The sequence below is a fragment of the Rhinatrema bivittatum genome, chromosome 5 (genome assembly GCF_901001135.1).
Source record: "Rhinatrema bivittatum chromosome 5, aRhiBiv1.1, whole genome shotgun sequence".
Lineage (NCBI taxonomy): Eukaryota > Metazoa > Chordata > Amphibia > Gymnophiona > Rhinatrematidae > Rhinatrema > Rhinatrema bivittatum.
Genome location: NC_042619.1, coordinates 50,796,620 through 50,822,569, shown reverse-complemented (window position 1 = coordinate 50,822,569; position 25,950 = coordinate 50,796,620). Strand labels below are relative to the sequence as shown.

The 25,950-nt window shown below is 42.9% G+C and overlaps 1 protein-coding gene across 3 annotated transcripts in view; it reads right to left on the bottom strand.

Annotated features, from left to right (window-relative positions):
- Positions 1-25,950, bottom strand: part of DEUP1 (deuterosome assembly protein 1) — a 395,279-nt gene that overhangs the window by 275,001 nt on the left and 94,328 nt on the right. For all 3 annotated transcript variants that reach the window (XM_029602319.1, XM_029602316.1, XM_029602317.1), the window contains exons 5-7: positions 25,655-25,789; positions 11,120-11,233; positions 1,645-1,872 (exon numbers count right to left, since the gene is read on the bottom strand). In XM_029602319.1, coding sequence (XP_029458179.1) covers positions 1,645-1,872; positions 11,120-11,233; positions 25,655-25,789 — 477 coding nt within the window. The remainder of the gene's footprint in view (positions 1-1,644; positions 1,873-11,119; positions 11,234-25,654; positions 25,790-25,950) is intronic.

The following is a 25,950-nucleotide window of genomic DNA, read 5'->3' as shown; positions in this document are numbered from 1 at the left end:
ATCTTCCTCGTGGAGAGCTGGCGCTGGGTATTAGATTGAATCAAATTCTCGGTGAGCAAGCAGCGTCTCGGCCTTACTTTTAGAAAACCACATCCATGTAATCCGCATACTGAGGTGGCAGTTCCAACAAGGTCATGGCCAGAGGAACAACTGATGGGGGCTTGATTGGTAGAAGGCATGAATCATGGCAACAAGCTCTCAGCTTGTTAGCTGAAGTGATTCCCAGTCAAATTGATCCAACTGGGAAGTGGTTCTCCGTGGATGTAAGAGATGACTAATGGTGTCTCCCAAGGAACCACAGACAGCTTCAGATGGTCCACGAGGGCCTTCATGATAAAGTTCCCTCCTGTGCCAGAGTCAACTAACGCAAGGGTGGGGAACTTGTGATTGCCCACAGTTATAGACACTGGAAGAGTAAGTTGAGGAGCAGGAGTGGTAAAGCCTAGGATCATCTTCCACTGGCTCCTAGGCTTGCTAGTTTCCCAGCTTCTGAGGGCAGTGTGCCAATAGGTTCCTCTTCCCGGTACAGTAGGAACCCTGCATGGACATTTGGTATAGTGCATGTTGGCATGCTCAATGTGCCTAGTTGAAGTTTCTGGAAACTTCGACTAGGCATACTGGAAAGTTTATCAGGCTCCATCTGATGATGTCACCCATGTATGAGGACTACCATCCTGCTTGTCCTCGGAGAATTAACATTTTCTTACTTTATGCCAAATTTGGTGAATTTCCATATTTTTTTGGAGAGTTTACTGTGTCAATAGAAGGACAAATGGACATTGATCCTTTTTATAAAATAATTTCCAACATTCTGTTTTAAGAATTACTGGGTGTTATGGAAAGGTTAGTTAAATAATGTTGACCGAATCCAGTTCACAAATTCCAGTGCCAGTTTGAAGCACAGTTATCCTAAAAGCACTACTTAAATATTATCATCAAAATCCTACACTTTGCAGTGTATCAATCCATGTTCAATAAAAAGGGAAGAGAAAACAGAAAGGAGCTCCCAAATGATACAACTAACAGAGAAGTAACAGTCTTAGGATCAACCAAATACTATGCAAAATAAATTATTTTTGGGTAGGAGTTAAAGAGGGAGGTAGAGAAAGACTGGGAAGTGAGTTTGAATGGTAAATGTAAATAAAGGATAAAGTGTGGAGTTTGAAGATGTGAAGAAAGTAGGGGAATGAGAGACCTGAGTTTTGAGATTGCAAGAGAGAGAAGATATATAAGAAATGAAGAAAAAAATGCCAATGGGTTAGAGTGCAGAGCTTTGAGTGCTCTTATATTCATGCATTAGTTCAAACCTTCAAACTTTAAATGGGATGGGTAAATGAACAGATTGGATGCAAAGCCCCATTCTCATTTGAAGAAATCTTGGAAACTGCATATATACTGTACAAAATCAGTCTTCGTCTCCAGAGCAATACAAACTCACCTCATACCGTACAACATATAAAAACAAATAAAACCATAAACTCGATATACTGTATATTCTTGTCAATAACAGCTTTAAATTATACAATAACAAAAGTAAATTTCTTATCAGATGTTTGTTATATGCTTGTGTATTTTAACTTCTGAATGTTTAATGTTTAACATATACTGGGAGAACAGGGTGCTGTGGGTACAGTAACTCTTTACCTGGCACTGTCTTTGACACTTTTCCAGTTCCTGCAGGAGCCGCTGATTTTCCTCTTCTAGTTTCATCTGTCTCATTATTGCTTCATTTTTGTCAGACTTTAACTTTGTGATGATGACTTCACTGCTCTTGATGATTTCTTGAGAAGCATATAGTTGATTCCTCAAGTATTTAATTTCTGACTGGCTGGTAAAAGCACAGTCTTGGAGCTGCTTCTTCTGTGACTGTTTCTGCAGAGCCAAATTATTTATATATTATAATTTAAAGAATATTGCATTATTATATAATCAGGCAATTTTTAGCTGCTTGGAAATGTGAATAGTCATGACAAAAATGGTTTAACGATGCTTGTGCCAAATATGGATTTAATAAAGCCAATACATGCACAATGCAATGAATCAAAGGTGAACATTAATCTAGAAGTTTCCTTCAACTTGGGATAGACCGTGAAGCAGGTTATCTTGGATACAATATTTAGGACATTTTGTCTTAGACAGTGATGCCAGATTGCTTCATTTTTATTTATAAGTTGGTTTTTTTCTGACTATTTGATCTCTGACTGGAAATAAAGGTTAACAAAACCCCCCCCCCCAAATATATAATAAGGTGATCCCTTTTTATTGGACAAGCTTAATACACTTCTAGCTTTTTGGGAGCTGCCTTCCTCAGGTCAGAATAGAATAAGCAAAAAAAACCAAAAAACATTACCAGAAAACATAAAGGAATCAGAAAAGGAAATGAGAGTATAAAGGGGAATGGGCATTGGGGTGGTGGTTTTAAAATGTCTGATCATCTTAGCTTCAAAAGCCTTGCATTCCTGAAGTGTTTTATATTTTTTTAATTAGCCTGATCATAAGGTTTTTATTGGATCTCCTGAGATTATTTTGATTTATTTTATGTTCTTCTAAGATAAGAATTTTGTATGACAATATAAGTGCATATATGAGGGGTAGCCAACTCCAGTCCTCAGGAGCCACAAATAAGACTGGTTTTCAGAGTATCTACATTAAATATGTAAGAGATAGATTTGCATGTTCTGCCTCTATTGTATGACAATCGATCTTGTGCTTATTCATTATGGATGTCCTGAAAACCAGGCCTGTTTGTGGCATTTAACAACCTATGGTATTTTAACTAATAAATGTTGGTATCTGCCATCTGCTGGAGTCAGAGAAATACTGAAGGACTGCAGGTGGCACTCTAGTATATATGGCAGTGCCCAAAGCTTTGCTCTCTGACTCCATCTGCTGGTAGGGATGCACAACCCACTTCTCTGGACTGATCCTGGTACGTACTGAGAATGGGTGTTCTCCATAGACAGCAGAAGCTAAGGAGAGAGTGCATTGTACAAATCAACTCCTCTTGTACCTTTCATCAATTTAAATTTATTTATTTATTTATTTATTTGTTGAGTTTTATATACCGTCATTCGGTAGAGCCATCACAACGGTTTACAAAAGTATACATTTTTCTTAGCAGTTGTGTAACAGAAAAGCAATGTGAACGTTATACATTTTCTTAGCAGTTGTGCAACATTAAAAACAATTTGAACAATATCAGAAATAAACATATCAAGTCCAGAGAGCATTATTAGGTTGGATGAGGAGGGTATGCAGGTTCAGGGTGAAGAGAATGTATTAAAAGGTTTACAAATGAGAGTTCAGTTGAGAGTTGGGATGATCAGATGTCTGAAGGTCAATGTAGAATTTGCGGAACATTAGTGTTTTTAGGTCTTTTTTTAATGTTTTTAGGTCGTGTTGGGTTCTCAGGAATTTAGGTAGGGTGTTCCAAAGTTTAGCATTCTCGGAGCTAGATAGATTGATGTTGTTTAATTCGGATTGAAGAGTTTTTTGTAAAAGTTCTATGTTGAATGGTGGACGGTAGGATATTTTGTTTGGGGTGATTTGAGGAGGTTTAAGGTTGATGTTGGTATGTAAGTTAGCTTGGATTAGATGGTGGTCGGACCAGGGTATCTCTGTGGTGTGGGTAGAGAATGATTTCCAGATTTCAGTGTTGACAAACATGAGGTCAATTGTGAGGCCTGCTTTATGAGTTGGAGATTGGATTATTTGTTCTAGATATAGAGTTGATAGTTCATCAATGTTAGTTTGGCAGGTTTTTGAGTGAGTTGGTAAGTTGAAATGTATGTTGAAGTCACCAAGTATGATTATGGGTTTGTTGAGGGAGATGTTGTTCATAATATATTAAATTAGAGGTGAGCAGTTTTTATCGAGTGCTCCTGGAGGACAGTAAATGAGGCATATTTGCAGTTTTGGTGAGTCATATAAAGCAATTTCCAATGGTGGAGGAATGTTAGATGGGCGAAGTGTTAGTTGCAGGCTTTTTTTTAGATATAAGCATTAAGCCACCTCCTTTTTTATTTTTTCTGGGGATTGAAGAGGTGTTGTAATCTTGGTTGGATAGTTGGTTTATTATAGAAACATAGAAATGATAGCAGAAGAAGACCAAACGGCCCATCCAGTCTGCCCAGCAAGCTATGCACATTTTATTTCTCATACTTATCTGTTACTCTTGGCTCTTAGTAACCTTATGGTTCTATTTCCCTTCCACCCCCACCATTAATGCAGAGAGCAGTGTTGGAACTGCAACTATGTGAAATATTTAGCTTAATTAGTTAGGGGTAGTAATCGCCGCAATAAGCAAGCTACACCCATGCTTATTTGTTTTCCCAGACTATATAATTCAGTCCTTTTTGTTGTCTGTATATAGATCCTCTTTTCTTCATTCCCCCTGTCATTGAAGCAGAGAGTTATGCTGGACATGCATTGAAAGTGAAGCATCAGACTTTCTCCCCTGCCGTTGAAGCAGAGAGCCATGCTGGTTATGCATGAAGCATCAGACTTTCTCCCCTGCTGTTGAAGCAGAGAGCCATGCTGGTTATGCGTGAAGCATCAGACTTTCTCTCCTGCTGTTGAGCAGAGAGCCATGCTGGTTATGCGTGAAGCATCAGTCTTTCTCCCGTGCCGTTGAAGCAGAGAGCCATGCTGGTTATGCGTAAAGTATCAGTCTTTCTCCCCTGCCGTTAAAGCAGAGAGCTATGCTGGATATGCGTAAAGTATCAGTCTTTCTCCCCTGCCGTTATAGCAGAGAGCTATGTTGGATATGCGTAAAGTATCAGTCTTTCTCCCCTGCCGTTAAAGCAGAGAGCTATGCTGGATATGCGTAAAGTATCAGTCTTTCTCCCTTGCCGTTGAAGCAGAGAGCTATGCTGGATATGCGTAAAGTATCAGTCTTTCTCCCTTGCCGTTAAAGCAGAGAGCTATGCTGGATATGCGTAAAGTATCAGTCTTTCTCCCTTGCCGTTGAAGCAGAGAGCTATGCTGGATATGCATTGAAAGTGAAGTATCAGGCTTATTTGGTTTGGGGTAGTAACCGCCGTAACAAGCAAGCTACTCCCTGCTTTTTTGTGAATGCAAATCCTTTTTTCCACATTCATTCACGTCCTCTAGACTTTATGGATCCACAGTGTTTATCCCACGCCCCTTTGAAGTCCTTCACAGTTCTGGTCTTCACCACTTCCTCCAGAAGGGCATTCCAAGCATCCACCACCCTCTCTGTGAAGAAATAATTCCTGACATTGGTTCCGAGTCTTCCTCCCTGGAGCTTCAAATCGTGACCCCTGGTTCTGCTGATTTTTTTCCGACGGAAAAGGTTTGTCGTTGTCTTTGGATCATTAAAACCTTTCAAGTATCTAAAAGTCTGTATCATATCACCTCTGCTCCTCCTTTCCTCCAGGGTGTACATATTTAGATTCTTCAATCTCTCCTCATAAGTCATTCGATGAAGACCTTCTACCTTTTTGGTCACCCTTTTCTGGACTGCCTCCATCTTGTCTCTGTCTTTTCGGAGATACGGTCTCCAGAACTGAACACAGTACTCCAGGTGAGGCCTCACCAAGGACCTGTACAAGGGGATAATCACTTCCCTTTTCCTACTCGATATTCCTCTCTCTATGCAGCCCAGCATTCTTCTGGGTTTAGCTATCGCCTTGTCACATTGTTTTGCCGACTTCAGATCATTAGACATTATCACCCCAAGGTCTCTCTCCTGCTCCGTGCACATCAGCCTTTCTCCCCCCATCGAATACAGTTCATTTGGATTTCCACTCCCCATATGCATGACTCTGCACTTTTTGGCATTGAATCTCAACTGCCATATCTTCGACCACTCTTCCAGCTTCTTTAAATCCCGTCTCATTCTCTCCACTCCTTCTGGTGTGTCCACTCTGTTGCAGATCTTAGTGTCGTCCGCAAAAAGACAAACCTTACCTTCTATCCCATCCGCAATGTCGCTCACAAAGATATTGAACAGGACCAGTCCCAATACCGATCCTTGCAGTACCACGTTTAACACCGCTTAACACCGCTGTCTCTTCAGAGAGAGTTCCATTTACCAACACACATTGTTTTCTGTCCTTCTGTCCTTCAACCAGTTTTCTGTCCTTCAACCAGTTTGCAATTCAGGCCACCATCTCGACACTCACTCCTAAGCTTCTCATTTTATTCACCAGTCTCCTGTGCGGGACCGTATCAAAAGCTTTGCTGAAATCCAAGTAGATGACATCGAGTGCCCTTCCCTGATCCAATTCCTTGGTTACCCAGTCAAAAAAGTCAATCAGATTTGTCTGACAGGATCTTCCAGTGGTGAATCCATGCTGCCTCTGGTCCAGCAATTCTCCCGATTGTAGATAGTTCACTATTCTCTCTTTCAACAGTGACTCCATTACTTTTCCCACCACCGAAGTGAGGCTAACCGGTCTGTAGTTACCAACCTCTCTCTGTTCCCACTCTTGTGAAGCGGGCCCACCACCGCTCTTCTCCAATCACTCGGCACCACTTCCGTTTCTAGGGATCTATTGAACAGGTCACACAGCGGACCTGCCAGCTCATCTCTGAGCTCTCTCAGTATCCTGGGATGAACTTCATCAGGCCCCATGGCTTTGTCCACTTTCAGTTTCTCCAGCTCTTCCCATACATTTTCTACCAATCAGAAGTGCATACCAGAACATGCTTCACACCCAGCCAACAAAAACCTCATTGAGGAAACGAGCTCTGTCCACTGCAGGTCCCCATCTTTGGAACCTGCTCCCACCGGACCTCCGCCAAGAACCATGCCTTCCCACATTCAAAAAGAAGCTAAAGACTTGGCTATTCACTCAAGCTTTCCCTGAGAGCTAAAATCTGGTGAAGCGACAGACGATATACCTACCTCTGTACATATGTTCCTGATTTATGGTTCCCAGTTACATTTAATTGAGTTTATGAAAGTTCTCTTTAATAGTTTTCCTGTATACTTGTGTTAATGTATTCTGCCTTGAGGCGACTGTTTTAATGTATTTCCGCCCTGGAGGCGACTGTTCAGTTCCTTGTAAACCGGTGCAATATGTATTCTTTACAGGAACATCGGTATATAAAAATTAAAAATAAATAAATAAATAAATACTGTAAATGGAGTTACATCTACTCCACTCCCTTCCAGTTTCTTGTTAATTAGCGACAGTCCTTCTCCAGGGTCCTCTTTAGTGAACACAGAACTGAAGTATTCGTTTAATATTTCTGCCATTTCTTCATGTCTCTCCACACATTGATCCTTTCCACCTTTCAATTTCACTATACCACTATGAACTTTTCTCTTTTCACTGATATATCTGAAAAATGCTTTGTCACCTCTCTTTACCTCCTTGGCAATCCTCTCTTCCGCTTGACTTTTTGCCGTCTTGATTAATTTCTTCGTCTCCCTCAGTTCTACCAGATATTCTTCTTTGTGCTCCTCCCTTTGGGATCTTTTATATTTCTTGAATGCTGTTCTTTTAGCCTTTATTTTGTCAGCCACCTCCTTTGTGAACCAGATAGGTTTCATTTTTCTTTTGCTTTTCTTTACTTTTCTAGCAAATAGATTAGTTGCCTTGGTAATTGCTCCTTTTAGATTGGTCCACTGTTGATCCACATCTCTCTCATTCTCCCAGCCTTTTAGTTCTTCCTCCAGGTAATTCCCCATTTCATCAAAGTCCTTGTTTTTGAACTGCAAAACTTGGGTCTTTGTGCTTCTTTTCTGTATCTTTTTTGTGATATTAAACCATATTGTTTGATGATCACTGGTGCTGAGGTGGGCGCCCACCTGGACATCAGAGACATTATCTCCATTAGTGAGCACTAAGTCCAGTATAGCTCCTTCTCTCGTGGGTTCCATAACCATTTGTTTGAACAAAGCTACTTGCAGGGCATCCACTATTTCTCTACTATTATTAGATTCTGCAGATGGGATTCTCCAGTCTACATCCGGCATATTAAAGTCTCCAATGATCACCACTTCTCCCTTCTTTCCTATCTTTTGGATGTCCTCAACCAGATCTCTATCCATCTCTTCCTTTTGGTTTGGAGGCCTGTAAACCACTCCAATAAAAATGGATGTCCCATGTTTTTTTTAGGTTGGCCCATATTGCTTCTTCATTGCCCCATCTTCCTTGCAGCTCACATGCTTGGATATTGTTTCTTATAATGAAAAACTGTTAATATATGATGTATTCTTAGTGTTATTTTCAAAATACCATCATATCAAGAAAAGTAATGCCGTTGCCATGTAGTCTTATTACAATTAGAGAGACCTCATATGCAGTGGCGAGCTTTAACTGAGATAGCCCCGCTGAACCACTCTGTTAGATATGCGGTCATTTAGTGTCTGGGAGACCGTCTCTATATTATAATCATTGGTCTCTCTAAGGTTGTTTTGTGAAAACAGACTATGTCAGTTTGAAGGCAGTGAAATTTTACACTTATCGTAGCGAAGTTTGCAGCTGGGATATCACGCTGGCGTTGGCCAGACACGGCTCGTGTTTCTGTGAACCTTCTTCACGGGCCGCGCTATGCCAATTCTATAATGGAATAGAGAAAGCTTGACAGAATCCATGATAAGTGACATCAAAATCAAAACATTTTGCTGCACAATACATACGATTCCCGGAACTGCCAACCAGTTCTGCTACTGGGCTGCAGCTATTTTCGGGCAGCAGGATCCGCCATCTTACCGAAACCGTTTTTGTACCTACCGGTGTGGGCGGGACCAATCAACAATGACGTAAGAATCATTGAATTAATGGATATTGTTTCTGACATAAAGAGCCACTCCTCCCCCTTTCCTATCCTCTCTATCCTTCCTTAACAAGTTGTAGCCTGGTATTGCCGTATCCCAGTCATGAGATTCCGTAAACCACGTTTCTGTGACAGCAACAACGTCCAAGTTCGCCTCCACCATTAGGGCTTGCAGATCTGGGATTTTATTGCCCAAACTATGAGCATTTGTGCTCATAGCTTTCCAGCTTTCTTTGTACAGGTTACTGTTGTTCCTGGACTCCTTTTGTGACCTCTTTAGTTGAGTTTTGTTATCCACTTTTCCTTTTGTATTAGTGCCTTTGATTGCAGAGTCATCCATCACAGTGAGCTTTTTTCTTTGGTTTCTGATCTGGAAATTCTGTATACATTGGGTTTCTTCTCTCTTTTCAGATAACACTTCAATCTTTTTCTCAAGAACTTCTTCAGTATTTAATACAGAGAAGGCATTTTGTACTTGTTGCACTTGATACACTGTGTGTCTCCGGATCACAGGTCTAATTCTACCAGAGCCCACTGTAATACTGTTTTTTAAGTTCCTTAATGCCCTGTGTGAGTGGTGGGGGGTAGAGTTGTGGGCTGCACAGCTGTCAATAACGGGTGTCTGTGGGTCACAGGACTTATCCTACCTGAGTTCACAGTAAATCTCTTTTTCCTTGACTTTTGGTTATTCTGTGGTAATGGGAAATTAATTCTTGAATAATGTAAAGTGCCTGAGACTTCCTTTATTGAAGCTAATTCAGATTTAACTTCAGGCAGATCCTTTTCCAAGGTAGAGAGTTCTGAACAAATGGGGCAAGCCTTAAGTTTCCATATGATTACCCTCAATATAAAGGCTCCACAACAGTTGCATTGGATAGTCCTCATTTTGGTAATTTGTTTGATGGATAGCAATTAGGGAAATACTAATTTACCTTGTTGCCAATTATGAATTTAGGTAGACTATATTAGAAACACAAACCTAGGGGTGGGTGGGAGAGGGGTAGGGTGGGAGGATGCTAAACAGTTAAACCTTGGTCAAGCTAGTTACAACTGGACCTTTCTGGAAATTAGTTGGTCCTTTGTTTTATATTGATATTAGAACGGAATCCGTGTTTTTGAGCCAGGTTTCTGTAATTGCAATGAAATCTGGTTTGTGGTCATTGAATTTTATTACAGTACGAGTATTGATGAGTATGAATGAGAGAAGCATATAGTTTGAGAGTTGGATATGTGTGTTGTTTTTGTAGTTTATTGGTTGATTTAGTTTGTGTGGAGGTTTTGAGGATGAATGTTTCTTAGAGGATGTAGGTTGATTATTTGGAGATGAGATCTTGTTGTTCACTGTCATATCTTTTGAGTTTTTGGATTGAAAGTTGATTGGGATAGCAATATGAGAGTATAGCTTGCTTTTGGAAGGAAGTTGTCAGTGATGCAGTTTTTTTTTGTTTGTTTTTTTAGTGTTTGGGAGGGGCGGGTTGAGAAGGCAAGGTTTAGGAAGGGGGTGTCTTTGAGGGCTGTGATGAATGGGCTGCGCGAAGGGGCACACAAAGGGGCCTGCTCCTTTGGACGCGCTCCTTCGGCGCGTGGCGCACGGCGCCTGGGGTGAGTTTAAATTTAAACACCACTCACCCGGCCCCTCCTCTGACGTCAGGGGGCTGGCTTCGCTTGTCAGGGGCTGGCTTTGCTTCGAGATGGGTGGTGTTGCAGAGAGGAGGCCTTTTCGAGGACTGTGCTGCTGGTGGCAGGCGATTTCGAGAGGGGGTCGGCTCGTTAGGCTCCCTTGTTGCTGGTGGAGGCGTTCGGGGAGGCCCCTGCAGAGCTTTGGTGACAGCGAGATGTGAGATGAGTCCAGCAGCGCTGGATGAGTCCCCGGGAGCTGGTGAGTGGGGACTGGCTGATTGACGGTGCTCTGGTGTCTAGGGTGGGCGCCTGGGATGAGTTTAAATTTAAACACCACTCACCCAGCCCCTCCTCTGACATCAGGGGGCTGGCTTCGCTTGTCAGGGGCTGGCTTCGCTTCAAGATGGGTGGTGGTGCAGAGAGGAGGCCTTTCCGAGGCCTGTGCTGCTGGTTGCAGGCGATTTCGATTTGAATATCTTCAGTGATGTCAACGTTACTGTTCGTACCTCCTACTGTGTATGTAAAACCGCCCCCCAAACCTACTCCACCCTGCCACACTGATTAATTCTTCTGTCTATGGAGAACACCCATTACAGGTAAGCAGCTTAGTGCACCCTCTTACAGTGATATAAATAGAGTGACATTGATTTCTATACAGTCTCTCTCTCATTATTATTATTTATATATTCAGAATGAAAAAAACAATGTAACTCATAAGGATACTGTATTCTAGTTCTGTTTATGGTACCTGAAATACTTCACATTTCTGTGCAAAAGATTTTCGCTGGCGATCTAAAGTTCCCAACTGGTTTTGGTACAATATCCTTTGCTTCTCCCATTCTTTTGATTTCGTTTTGAATTCCTGAAAAGCAAGAAAAAGCAAAATTGCTTACCTTTTAATAGGTGTTATCCCAGGACAGCAGGATGTAGTCCTCACATATGAGTGACGTCACTGACGGAGCCCTATCACGGAAAACTTTCTGTCAAAGATTCTAGAAACTTTTGACTGGCACACTGAGCCCACTGAACATGCCCAGCATGCCATGATATTCTCAGCCACAGGGGTCTCCCTTCAGTCTCGTATGTAGCAATAAGCTTTAGCAAAAATAAAATAATAAAACGTATCGGACCCAACTCCGCGGGGTGGCGGGTGGGTTTCGTGAGGACTACATCCTGCTGTCCTGGGATAACACCTACTACAAGGTAAACAATTTTGCTTTATCCCAGGACAAGCAGGATGCTAGTCCTCACATATGGGTGATTAGCAAGCTAGAGGCTGAGTCATTTTGTAGTGAAGCAACACTGAAGTATTGTTGGTTAAAATGAGGCAGCCGGAGATCACAGCAGGATGGATGTAGAAGGAGTTGGGATTATACTGGAAACAAGTTCCTTATGACAGATTGTCCGTAGGCTGAATCTTGTCGTCCTTCTTTGTCCAAACAGTAATGAGCTGCAAAGGTGTGAAGAGAACTCCATGTTGCCGCTTTACATATGTCAAGAATTGGCACTGAACGATAGTGTAAAGTGCGAGTAAAGGTGCATTCAGTAAGTTTGACATTGCTCTTACTGAATGCGCCTTTATTCGCCCTTGGAGAGGAAGGCCTGCTAGCCATTTGGAGAGAGTGTGTTTGCCTACTGGATTACCCAGTTTGTTTGGATCAAAAGATACAATGAGTTGAGTGGATTTCCTGTGGACTGCAGTGCGGTCTAAGTAATATGCTAGCGCACGTTTACAGTCCAAGGTATATAAGGCCCTTTCACCTTGGTGAGAGTGAGGTCTTGGGAAGAATGTGGGCAAAACTATGGCTTGGTTCAAGTGGAATTCCGTAACTACCTTGGGGAAGAATTTTGGATGTGTCCGGAGAACCACTCTGTCATGTAGGAATTTTGTATAGGGTGAGTATGTGACAAGTGCTTGTAACTCACTAACCCTTCTAGCCAATGTAATGGCTATGAGGAAGATAGTCTTCCATGTGAGAAATTTAACATCACAGGAATTCATGGGTTCAAAAGGAGAATGCATGAGCCTTGTTAAGACCAGATTCAGGTCCCATTCTTTGACTGTGACCGTATTGGTGGTTTAAGGTGAGTTAAACCTCTCATAAATCTACTGACAAGAGGTTGTATAGATATTGGTGTATCTCCCATCTTGTTATGGTAAGCCGAGATTGCACTTACATGTACTCGTACAGATGAGGTCTGGAGACCAGAGTCTGAAAGATGGCATAAGTAGTCCCAGCAGAGAAGGTGTGGGGCAGGAGAAAGGGTCAATGTTCTTTAGCGTGCACAACAAAGTAAATCTTTTCCATTTCGAAGAATAGTTTTTTCATGTAGAAGGTTTATGTGAAGCTATAAGCACTTGAGAGACATTAGTTGAAAGATTGAGTGGTTGTAAGATCAAGCTTTCAACATCCATGCTGTCAGAGATAGGGATTTAAGGTTGGGATGGCGCAACTGCCTTGATCCTGAGTTATGAGATTGGGAGCTACACCCAGGCGAATTGGTTCTCTGATCGAGAGGTCTAGGAGTATGGGAAACCATACTTGTCGAGGCCAATACGGGGCTATGAGTATCATGGACCCCTTGTCCTGTTGTAGCTTCACTAGAGTTTTGGTTATTAGCGGTATCGGAGGATACGCATATAGAAGGCCTGAGTTACAAGGGCGAGCAAAGGCGTCCTTGGCTGGCTGGTGTTTCTGCCTGTGCAGAGTGCAGAACCTGTCCACTTTGTGATTCAGGTGTGATGCAAAGAGGTCTATTGTTGGTTTTCCCCAATGTTGGAATATCCTGGTTGCTACTAAGGGATCCAGGGACCACTCGTGAGGTTGGAACTGACAACTGAGGCGATCTGCAACTACGTTGTGGATGCCCGCTAGATAAGTGGCCCGGAGAAATATGGAATGTGTCAGGGCCCAGTCCCAAATTTGTGCGGCTTCTTGACAAAGGAGATAGGAGCCCGTACCTCCCTGTTTGTTCAGGTACCACATGGATACTGTATTGTCCGTTTGAATCAGAACAGTCTTGTGTGAAAGGCAGTCCTTGAACGCATGCAGAGCATAACGTATAGTTCAAAGTTCCAGGAAATTGATTTGAAATGTTGCTTCGAGTTTTGTAAGTACCCTGGGTTTGGAGATTGTTTATGTGAGCTCCCCAACCTAAGGTGGATGCATCTGTAGTTAAAGTTATCTGTGGGACTGGTTGTTGGAAGGGTAGGCCCTTGCGTAAGTTGTCTCTGTTGATCCACCAAAGGAGAGAAGAACGTAGTTGGTGGGTTACTTGAATTGGAGAAGACAGTGGTCGAATGGCTTGGATCCATTGTGACCTTAATGTACATTGGGTTATTCTCATGGCTAATCTTGCCATAGGAGTGACATGAACTGTGGAGTAAAGTTAGAAATTGATGAGCTGTTGCTTGTTTCTGCGAGTGTAGCGAGTTTGCCAAAAGGGAGAGTGTGTCTGCCCGATCCTCAGGTAGAAAAGCTCTTGAAAGGATGGTATTCAATTCTGCTCCGATGAATTGAAGTAGGTGAGACGGAATGAGATGGGACTTTTGATAATTGATGAGAAACCCCATCGAGTGAAGTAGAGTAATTGTTCGGCTGAGAAAAGCCAAAGCTTCTTGTTGAGATTGACTTCTGATGAGCCAGTCATCTACATAGGGGAAAACGTGGACAGTTTCCTTATGTAAGTGTGCTGCTACTACTGCCAGGCATTTTGTGAATACTCTGGGAGCTGAGGCAAGTCCGAATGGTAGTACTCTGTACTGGAAATGTTGATGACCCACCAGGAAACGCAGATACTTGTGATGAGGAGGGAATATTGGAAAGTGAGCATAAGCGTCTTGAAGATCCAGAGAACAAAGCCAATTTCCTGTTTGAAGAAGGGGAAGCATGGAGCCTAGAGAAACTATCCTGAACTTTTCTTTCTTTAGAAATTTGTTGAAATTTCTGAGGTCTAGGATGGGACATAGACCTCCGGTTTTCTTTGGAATGAGGAAATAACGGGAGTAGAATCCTCTGCCCTGCTGAGTCCGGGGCACCGGTTCTACAGCTCTGGCTCTCAGAGGTTTTGGAGGAGAGTCTCTTGGTGTTGAGAGGAAATTGAGTTGGTACCCTTGTAATATTATTGAGAGTACCCATTGGTCTGTTGATATCTCCAACCAATGGTTGTAGATGGAGGAAACTCGGCCTCCTACTGGCAGCTTCGGTTTGGCATTGTGGAGATGGCTTTGCTCTCTGGTGGTGGCCTCAAAACCTGCAGCCGGTCCCATCTGCGGTGGCGGTTGAGGCCTAATGGCTCTAGGCTGTCTGGGTTGAGATCTTTGTTGTGGAAGATCTACCCCTGGATGCCGGTGGATAATATCATCTCTGCCTGTAGAAAGGTTTTCTGGTTTCTTTCCTTGGTGGACGGCGAGACATTGATGAGGAAGAGTCTTGTGGAACTGATGACAGTTGGCGCAATGTCTCTGTGTGTTCTTTTAGTTGGGCCACTGCGTCCTGGACTTTCGACCCAAAAAGGTTGTCACCTACGCAGGGCAAATCCACCAGCTTCTCTTGTACCTCAGGCCCAGCAACGTGCACTGATTCCTGAGGCTGCCACCCTTGAAGATGTTTCAAAGTTATCGTAGGCAGCCTGGACTTCATGCTTTCCAGCTTCAAGTCCTTTATGTATAATGGCCTGAGCTACATCCTGGTACTGTTGATACAGGGAGTCAGAAAGTTCCTGCATCTGCTTCCATAGATTCCTTTGGTATTGCGTCATATAAAGTTGATAGGACGCTATCCTGGAGTTGAGCATAGCTCCTTGGAATACCTTTCTCCCTAAAGAGTCTAGTAATCTATGATCCTTCCCAGGTGGAGTGGAGGAATGAGGTCGTACTCTTTTGGACTTCTTTTGAGCCGACTCAACTACCGATTGATGCGGAAACTGTGACTTTTGATAACCAGGCACATGTTGAACAAGATATGTAGAGTCCACTCTTTTATTAATAGGTGGAACGGAACATGGATGTTCCCAAAGCCTATGTTGTAACTCCAAAAGTACTTCGTGGACAGGAATGGTCAGGACTTCTTTTGGAGGGTCAACAAATTGTAAGACTTCTAAAGTCTACTGTCGTGTATCCTCTTCAGACACTAAGTTGAAGGGGATTGGGTCTGCCATGTCTTTTATGAAATTGGTGAAGGACAAGTCTTCTGGTGGAGACTTCATCCTGCCTTCAGGAGGAGATGAGTCAGATATGAAGCTTTCCGATGAAGAATCAGTATTTTTCTCCTCCCATGAATCATATGGCACTTGTCTGGAAAGAGAAGTAGGAGTAGACCTTGGTGGAAGTGATGGAATTAGTGGTCTAAAGAGTCCTGAAGGCCCTGGTTGAGGATCATCGACAGGTCTCTGTCCAGGAACATCGCCTAGTCCTGCAGGTTCAGCAGGGGTAGGCTGCAGTGGGATGGCACCGACGAAGGCGTCGAATCTATTCATCTGCATTTGGAATAGTACGAATTCTGGTAGAGGAGGACTGCAAGGCTCATTTGCATACTACTCCCAGCATCCCCCGGGAGAGGAGTCCAGAGGTCACCGCAAGCGATCCAGGGATTGACTTCCACAGCCCCAGCTTCCAGAGGCCCCGCACGGTTTGCAGTAGAGGAGGACCGGAAGGCTCATTTGCATACTGCTCCCAGCATCCCTCGGGAGAGGAGTCCAGAGGTCACTGCAAGTGATCCAGGGATTGACTTCCACAGCCCCAGCTTCCAGAGGCCCCGCACGGTTTGCAGTAGAGGAGGACCGGAAGCGAGCGTCGTTAGGCGCGCGAATCTCAAATCCTTCCATTGATTGAGTGAAGATTAATTTAACTGTGGTTTAAGAGGATTAGTAAGTATAGTTTTCAGAAATTTTTGGGCATATAAAAGTTTGGTGAAAGGTGAAATTAAGGGATATATTCTTTAGAGTTTGTGTGTGTCTGAGGTAATAAGCAAGCCAGAGATAGTTAATTCTAGTGTCTGTCTTTCCCACCCACTCAACCTCTGATTTTTAGGCACAAGACACTTTCTCATTAAAAATCAATCAGGATCTTATCTAAAACATAATATTGCACCAGCCCTTATTGAAAGTTTAATCATCCCCTTGTAGGACACTAGCTGATTAATTACTAAATTCACCTGTAAATTTTAAAGTTCTCTCATTCCAACTCCCTTAGTGTCCTAAACTTAACTAGGACCTCAATAAAACTAAGATGAAGGCAGCAGTCCAGCAGCAAGAGGGGGGCTTTCCAGTCTTTTGCATTGAGTGTCACATGCATGATTTTTTACCCGCCGGTGAGAGACTGTATGTGTGCACTCGGTGCAAAGAGCTCCTGGCTCTCAGGGAACAAGTCCAATCTCTGGAGGCTAGAATAGTAGACTTGGAGGAGCTGAGGGAGACAAAGAGGTACATTGACGAGACCTTCAGGGACATAGTAGCCAAGTCCCAAATCCATTCTGGCAGCCCTAGTGCTGCCTTGGATCAGAAAGGTCTCACAGTAGGAGAACATCACCCTGGTGTAGCAGAAAGTGATCCTGTAGCAAGGATCTGCTCTCCAGGTGATGTATTGTCCTCGCGCACTGAGGATAAATCTCCCAGGGCTACTGCCCAGGAGGGAAGGGTTAGGCCGACCATCATAGTTGGTGATTCGATTATTAGAAATGTAGATAGCAGGGTGGCTGGTGGACGTGAGGACCGCCTGATAACTTGGCTGCCTGCTGCGAAGGTGGCAGACCTCACCCATCACCTAGATAGGATTATAGACAGTGCTGGGGAGGAGCTGGCTGTCGTGGTACATGTGGACACCAACAACATAGGAAAATGTGGGAGAGAGGTCCTGGAAGCCAAATTTAGGATTTTAGGTAAGAAGCTGAAATCCAGAACCTCCAGGGTGGCATTCTCTGAAATGCTTCCTGTTCCACGTGCAGGTCCCCAGAGGCAGGCAGAGCTCCAGAGTTTCAATGTGTGGATGAGACGATGGTGCAGGGAAGAGGGATTCAGCTTTGTAAGGAACTGGGGAAACTTTTGGGGAAAGGGGAGACTTTTCCGAAAGGATGGGCTCCACCTTAACCAGAGTGGAACCAAGCTGCTGGCACTAACTTTCAAAAAGGAGATAGAGCAGCTTTTAAACTAGAACAAGGGGGAAAGCCGACAGTCACTCAACAGTACATGGTTTGGAGAAATGTATCCTTGAAGGATACTAATGAAACAGGAGAGTCAGGGCATCCCAACAGAGAGGTTCCATTAAAAGCAAACACAGTTCATATGCCTATATGTAAAAAATCACCAAAGCTAATGATTTCCAAATTATCCCAAACAACTGAAAAGCAGGTTGTTAAAACAAGCAAAAACTACACTTTGAAATGTCTGTATGCCAATGCCAGAAGTCTAAGAAGTAAGATGGGAGAGTTAGAGTGTATAGCAGCAAATGATGAGATTGGCATAATTGGCATCACAGAGACTTGGTGGAAGGAGGATAACCAATGGGACAGTGCTATATCAGGGTACAAATTATATCGCAATGATAAGGAGGATCAACTTGGTGGGGGTGTGGCACTTTATGTCCGGAGGGTATAGAGTCCAACAGGATAAAGATCATACAAGAGAGTAAATACTCAGTAGAATCTATATGGGTAGAAATCCCATGTTTGTTGGGTAAGAGTATAGTGATAGGAGTATACTACCGTCCACCTGGACAAAATGGTCAGACAGATGATGAAATGCTAAGAGAAATCAGGGAAGCAAACCAATTTGGCAGTGCAATAATAATGGGAGATTTAAATTACCTATATCGAAACACGTGGTATAGAAAAGTTAAACCATCACATCGCTATGAAATTTTATCTTATATATTTAGGGACCATCATACCACCCACAGTGCTCACAAGTCAGACTTGCATCTCATGCACTTTAACGGGGTCACGTTTAATCAATTGGTCCAGATGAAAGGCATCAAAGTTCAATATTGAGTATTTTTATGAATTTTTTTACTATATGTATTTAAAAAGAAGAAACTTCCCTTGTTTCTGAATTATCGGGGTTGCTTATCCCGTAGCTGTCGGGGAAACTTGTCCGACGCGCGCGTTTCGCCACATCAGCTGCTTCAGAGACATCCGTATTCAAGCTCTCCTGATCCAGCACATCCCCATATCTTTAGCGGGGGTATAACCGAGCGAATTTCATGCAAGGTACCAAAGGTCCATCTATTTTTCTAAAGTAAAAGGGCTTGAGATTATAAAGAGATTTCAGCGATTACAATTTTCTTAAAAGTATTTAACGATGTATTTTAGCAAGTGGGGAAAAAAGGTTTAAGTTAGTCTGACTCGCCGGACGCCGACACCAGCTCCCTGCCCAGTTAACTGGGCAGGGAGCTGGTGTCGGCTGGTGTCGGCTGGTGTCTGCTGGTGTCGGCGTCCGGCGAGTCAGACTAACTTAAACGCCGACACCAGCTCCCTGCCCAGTTAATTCTAGCTAGAATTCTAGAATTCTAGCTAGAATTAACTGGGCAGGGAGCTGGTGTCGGCGTCCGGCGAGTCAGACTAACTTAAACCTTTTTTCCCCACTTGCTAAAATACATCGTTAAATACTTTTAAGAAAATTGTAATCGCTGAAATCTCTTTATAATCTCAAGCCCTTTTACTTTAGAAAAATAGATGGACCTTCGGTACCTTGCATGAAATTCGCTCGGTTATACCCCCGCTAAAGATATGGGGATGTGCTGGATCAGGAGAGCTTGAATACGGATGTCTCTGAAGCAGCTGATGTGGCGAAACGCGCGCGTCGGACAAGTTTCCCCGACAGCTACGGGATAAGCAACCCCGATAATTCAGAAACAAGGGAAGTTTCTTCTTTTTAAATACATATAGTAAAAAAATTCATAAAAATACTCAATATTGAACTTTGATGCCTTTCATCTGGACCAATTGATTAAACGTGACCCCGTTAAAGTGCATGAGATGCAAGTCTGACTTGTGAGCACTGTGGGTGGTATGATGGTCCCTAAATATATAAGATAAAATTTCATAGCGATGTGATGGTTTAACTTTTCTATACCACGTGTTTCGATATAGTTCATTTTAATCGTGGGATTTTTCACTAAGAGAATTTGTGTGTTAGATTTCAATTACCCCAATATTGACTGGGTAAATGTAACATCAGGACTTGCTAGAGACATAAAGTTCCTAGATGTAATAAATGATTGCTTCATGGAGCAATTGGTTCAGGAACCAACAAGAGAGGGAGCTATTTTAGATTTAATTCTTAGTGGAACACAAGATTTGGTGAGAGAGGTAACGGTGGTGGGGCCACTTGGCAACAGTCATCATAACATGATCAAATTTAAACTAATAACTGGAAGGGGGACAATAAGTAAATCTGCAGCTCTAACACTAAATTTTAAAAAGGGAAACTTTGATAAAATGAGAAAAATAGTTAGAAAAAAACTGAAAGGTGCAGCTGCAAAGGTTAAAAGTGTTCAACAGGCATGGACATTGTTTAAAAATACAATCCTAGAGGCGCAGTCCATATGTATTCTGCGCATTAACAAAGGTGGAAGGAAGGCAAAACGATTACCGTCATGGTTAAAAGGTGAGGTGAAAGAGGCTATTTTAGCCAAAAAAAATCTTTCAAAAATTGAAAGAAGGATCCATCTGAAGAAAATAGGATAAAACATAAGCATTTTCAAGGTAAGTGTAAAACATTGATAAGACAGGCGAAGAAAGAATTTGACATTTATTTATTTATTTATTTAGGGTTTTTATATACCGGCATTCGAGAACGCAGTCCCATCATGCTGGTTCACATTAAAACAAGTGTGCATCGTAAACAGAACTAAAACAATGGTGCGGAAAAAGGCAGTTACAAATAACAGGGAGATTGGAACTTGGCAGGGAGAGAAGAGAAAGGACAGGTTATTAATTCAAACATGTAACGATAGTGTAAAATAATATAAAATTCAAACATGAAGGTTAGTCATGGTGTATGTGAAGGTAAGGATTGGCGTGGGTGAGCCATAGAGGCAAAAACTCATAATAAAAACTTTTAAAAATATATCCAAAGCAAGAAACCTGTGAGGGAGTCAGTTGGACCATTAGATGACAGAGGGGTTAAAGGGGCTCTTAGGGAAGATAAGGCCATTGCAGAAAGACTAAATGAATTCTTTGCCTCCGTGTTTACAAATGAGAATGCTGGGGAGATACCAGTTCCGGAGATGGTTTTCAGGGGTGATGAGTCAGACGAACTGAACAAAATCACTGTGAACCTGAAAGATGTAGTAGGCCAGATTGACAAACTAAAGAGTAGCAAAGCACCTGGACCGGATGGTATGCATCCTACGGTTCTGAAGGAACTCAAAAATGAAATTTCTGATCTATTAGTTAAAATTTGTAACCTATCATTAAAATCATCCATTGTACCTGAAGACTGGAGGGTGGCCAATGTAACCCCAATATTTAAAAAAGGCTCCAGGGGCGATCCGGGTAACTATTGACCAGTGAGCCTGACTTCAGTGCCGGGAAAAATAGTGGAAACTATTCTCAAGATCAAAATCGTAGAGTATATAGAAAGACATGATTTAATGGGACACAGTCAACATGGATTTACCCAAGGAAAGTCTTGCCTAACAAATCTGCTTCATTTTTTTGAAGGGGTTAATAAACATGTGGATAAAGGTGAACCAGTAGATGTAGTGTATTTGGATTTTCAGAAGGCGTTTGACAAAGTCCCTCATGAGAGGCTTCTATGAAAAATAAAAAGTCATGGGATAGGAGGCGATGTTCTTTCATGGATTACAAACTGGTTAAAAGACAGGAAACAGAGAGCAGGATTAAATGGTCAATTTTTTCAGTGGAAAAGGGTAAACAGTGGAGTGCCACAGGGATCTGGAAAGGAATACGACGAGTGAGGTTATCAAATTTGCGGATGATACAAAATTATTCAGAGTAGTTAAATCACAAGCAGACTGTGATACATTACAGGACGACCTTGCAAGACTGGAAGATTGGGCATCCAAATGGCAGATGAAATTTAATGTGGACAAGTGCAAGGTGTTGCATATAGGGAAAAATAACCCTTGCTGTAGTTACACGATGTTAGGTTCCATATTAGAAGCTACCACCCAGGAAAAAGATCTAGGTATCATAGTGGATAATACTTTAAAATCGTCGGCTCAGTGTGCTGCAGCAGTCAAAAAAGCAAATAGAATGTTAAGAATTATTAGGAAGGGAATGGTTAATAGAATGGAAAATGTCATAATGCCTCTGTATCGCTCCATGGTGAGACCGCACCTTGAATACTGTGTACAATTCTGGTCGCCGCATCTCAAAAAAGATATAGTTGCGATGGAGAATGTACAGAGAAGGGCAACCAAAATCATAAAGGGGATGGAACAGCTCCCCTATGAGGAAAGGCTGAAGAGGTTAGGGCTGTTCAGCTTGGAGAAGAGACGGCTGAGGGGGGATATGTCCACCCACCTGCTATGAAAAACCATCTCTTGAAGCATCAGCTTTCTAGCTCATGCTCTTCCCATAGTTATTTTATTTTATATATCTTTTTTACGTTTAATATTTAATATTTATTGATCTACGTTCTTTTGTTCAATAATTTGTTGATTGTTTAATGTTACGCTGCACGTTCTCTGTTCAATACTTTGTCTATTGTTTAATGTAACGCCTTACCGGCGACAGTTTTGTTATATGGAAACCGACTTGATTTGATATGTATATCGAGAATGTCGGTATATAAAAACCCTAAATAAATAAATAAATAAATAAATATGATAGAGGTCTTTAAGATCATGAGAGGTCTTGAACAAGTAGATGTGACTCGGTTATTTACACTTTTGAATAATAGAAGGACTAGGGGGCATTCCATGATGTTAGCAAGTAGCACATTTAAGACTAATCAGAGAAAATTCTTTTTCACTCAACGCACAATAAAGCTCTGGAATTTGTTGCCAGAGGATGTGGTTAGTGCAGTTAGTTTAGCTGGGTTCAAAAAAGGTTTGGATAAGTTCTTGGAGGAGAAGTCCATTAATAGCTATTAATCAATTTTACTTAGGGAATAGCCATTGCTATTAATTGCATCAGTAGCATGGGTTCTTCTTAGTGTTTGGGTAATTGCCAGGTTCTTGTGGCCTGGTTTTGGCCTCTGTTGGAAACAGGATGCTGGGCTTGATGGACCCTAGGTCTTACCCAGCATGGCAATTTTTTATGTTCTTATTTCTTATGTCCTGGAGCCCCAGGTAATGGCATTGGTGCTGGTCCTATGTTTGGAGATGCACCGGCATCAGTGTGGGCACCGGCCTCGGCGGGGGTGTCGGCATCGGCAGAGGCGCCGGCATCGGTGTGGGCACCGGCATCAACAATGGTGTCGGCTTCGGCGAGGGCATCGGCATCGGCATCGATGGTCAATGCTCCTGAAGAGCTTCTAGCACCGCTTGGCAGATAAATCCGCTCAATTCCTCCGTAATAGCTGGTGCAGGCAGAGCAGCTATACGTGGTGGCGGTGTGGGTGTTATTGGTCCTACCACAGGACCCTGTGGAGGTTCGATGTCTGGCACCTCGAGAGAAGGTGAATGCCTCAGTATTGAAGGCCTCGGTGTTTCCTGAAGGTGAGGCTGCTTGGCTGTCGGCTTCTCCGGGGATAGTAGAGATTCCGGAATCAAAGGATGTCGATTTCGATGCCGATGTTTTGACCGATGCTCCGATGCTGATTTAGTCAATGCCGCGGATGGGGTCGGTGATAAACGGTCCCCTGAACCTTCCAGACGACGTTTTTTAAGGATTATCCTTTTTGAAGCTCCGGCCAGAGACGACTGAGTGGACATCGATGGGGAAGGTAAGAGTTGAAGATGGAACAAATGTTCCATCTTTTCTTCTCGTACTTTCCGACCTTTAGCGGTCATTTCTGCACATTTCGGGCAGGATGAGACATCATGAGATTGGCCCAAGCAAAGTACACACTTGAGGTGTAGATCCATAATCGACATGGTCCGATTACATTTGGGACATTTTTTAAATCCCATGGCCATGATAACCTCGACAGCCGTCAATGGATATCTGACGAAAAAATTCTTAAACTCAAATGAGTCGGAAAGGAATTTATCTACTTACTGGCCGGTGGTAAGGAGGGAAACCCCGATTGTGGGAGAGAAAAAAATGAATTTTCATCTGATTTTTAGTCAGAATTGTGTGAAAGATCTCACACAGGCTCCTGCTCCGCGATGCCAAAAGTAGAGCGGAAAAACGAAGATTGAAGGGAGACCCCTGTGGCTGAGAATATCATGGCATGCTGGGCATGCTCAGTGGGCTCAGTGTGCCAGTCAAAAGTTTCTAGAAACGTTGACAGAAAGTTTTCCATGATAGGGCTCCGTCAGTGATGTCACCCATATGTGAGGACTAGCATCCTGCTTGTCCTGGGATAATGGATTTAATGCAAGCATTTTAAATTTCAGTTTCTTATTAAACTACAATTCTTCACTCCCAGAGGACTGTACTGGTTAAACCAGGGTTTCCCAAACATAGAAACATAGAAATGACGGCAGAAGAAGACCAAACGGCCCATCTAGTCTGTCCAGCAAGCTATGCACTTTATCCATTTTTTTCCCCTTTTTTTCTCTCCCACCTGTTACTATTGGCTTCCAGTACCCTCCAGCCCTAATCAATTAGGGGTAGCAACCGCTGTAACAAGCAGGCCACACCCTTACCCCATACTCTTACCCACCCCTGTTTTTATTTTTATTTTTTTGAGATAGCAGCCCTCCATCCTTCCGCTCCGTGAAGGTGGAACACCAACTACTGGCCACTGGCATCCCGCTCCGTGAATGCCTCTGTGGCTACTGCCGCTCCTGGGAATCAGGACCGCTCCATGAATGCCTCTGTGGCTACTGCCGCTCCTGGGAATCAGGACCGCTCCGTGAATGCCTCTGTGGCTACTGCCGCTCCTGGGAATCAGGACCCCATATGGGGTCACAAAACCTTTAGCTGGAGTCACAAGTGGCTCAAAGGGCAGAACTCTTCAGGCACCAGCAGCAGCAGTAATAGTGGAAGTCAGCATGCACTCACAGGCTCTGGGGTAGCACTGCCTTTGTATGAGTTTCTCCTGCATGGGGAGAAATCAGGATCACTGCATGGTCTGTGAGCTTACACTGATTCATAGGCCCGGTACTGACTTTCATTACTAATGCTGCTGCCACTTGCAGATCACAGTTGGGCTTGGGACCAGCCATGAGTGGAAGGGTGGGCTGAGTGTGCACAAGGAAATTACCATTACTCCTCTCCCCTCACCCATCATTGAACCTACCCAAGAGAAAAATATTTGCCCCTGTCAGTAGTCTGCCCTGTCTTCTCACCAGTTGTCATCTACATTTGGCCCAGGATCACAAGGAAAATGTTGCTGCTGATCCTGATTAGTGGGCTGTTTATAAGTGAGGCTGTTTGAAGGGAGGGATCAGATGCAGGAGGGGTTTCAGAGTTGGATCAGCTGGAGAAGGACTGTCTGTGGAAGGTGAAGGAGGGAATGACAGATCAATTAGAGTAAGAGAGGAGCCGGGAGTGAAAGAGAATCAATTGGGAGGGATGTGAGAGGAGGGTTTTGTGGGAGGCAAGGCTGGAAGGTGAGAGAGAGGGGATAGGGGATGGGCGATGGAGTGAAAGGGAGGGGATGACAAAGGATCAATTGGGAGCTATAGAGGTGAGAAGGAAGGGATGACTGAGGATCAATTGGGAGTTATAAAAAAAAGACTGGGAGGTGAGAGAGGATCAGCTGCGATGATATGAAAAGGGATGGATGGGGTGAGAGAAGGAATGAGCTGGGAAGGTGAGAGGAGCTGAGAAATGTAAGAAGTGCTCAGCCGGAATGCAGAGGCTGAGAGAGGAAGTGCTCTGAAGGAGATAGAAGTTGAGAGAAAGGATCATCTGGAGAGGATGGAGGTTGAGAATGGAGTGGTTGTTAGAAGAGAACCGCACCCCTGCTAATTTGTTTTTGTTGTCCTCTGCAGTGATGTGACTTTTCAAGTGCTAAAATAGGGTCATATTAGCTAAAAGTGCCTTAAGCCATGTTTTAGTAGTCAGCAGTGTTATGACTATATTTAGCACTCTCCCCATGGCTTAAAGGCTGTCAAGGTTAGCTCCAAATGAATGTCAAACCACTCCCTTTGATTTGATGTATGCTGAACATTTTCATAATTTAAAAGCTTAATATACTCTATGAAACTAAGCTCAATAAATAAGCAGCATGTTAGTTTATTATTCTGGGAAAACATTCTTACCTCCAGGTTCTGGTTCAACCTGTTCAGCTCAAACTGTGTGCTCTCATGTTCTGGAGATAATTCTGTCCTGTGAGACCTAACTTGTTTCCTGTGGTGCAACTGTAGCTTTTCATAACTATTTCTCAGTTTGGAAAGCTGAAAAAATATTAACATTTTGTAAATGCCTTTTTAAAATGTTATCTGTTTTTGTAGTCATAATTGCTGCCTCGAGAAAGTGTAAACATTCTAAGCACTTAATTAGTGAATCTTTTGTATCATTGTACCAATTATTTAAACATAATTGTTGAAGTTGAAGA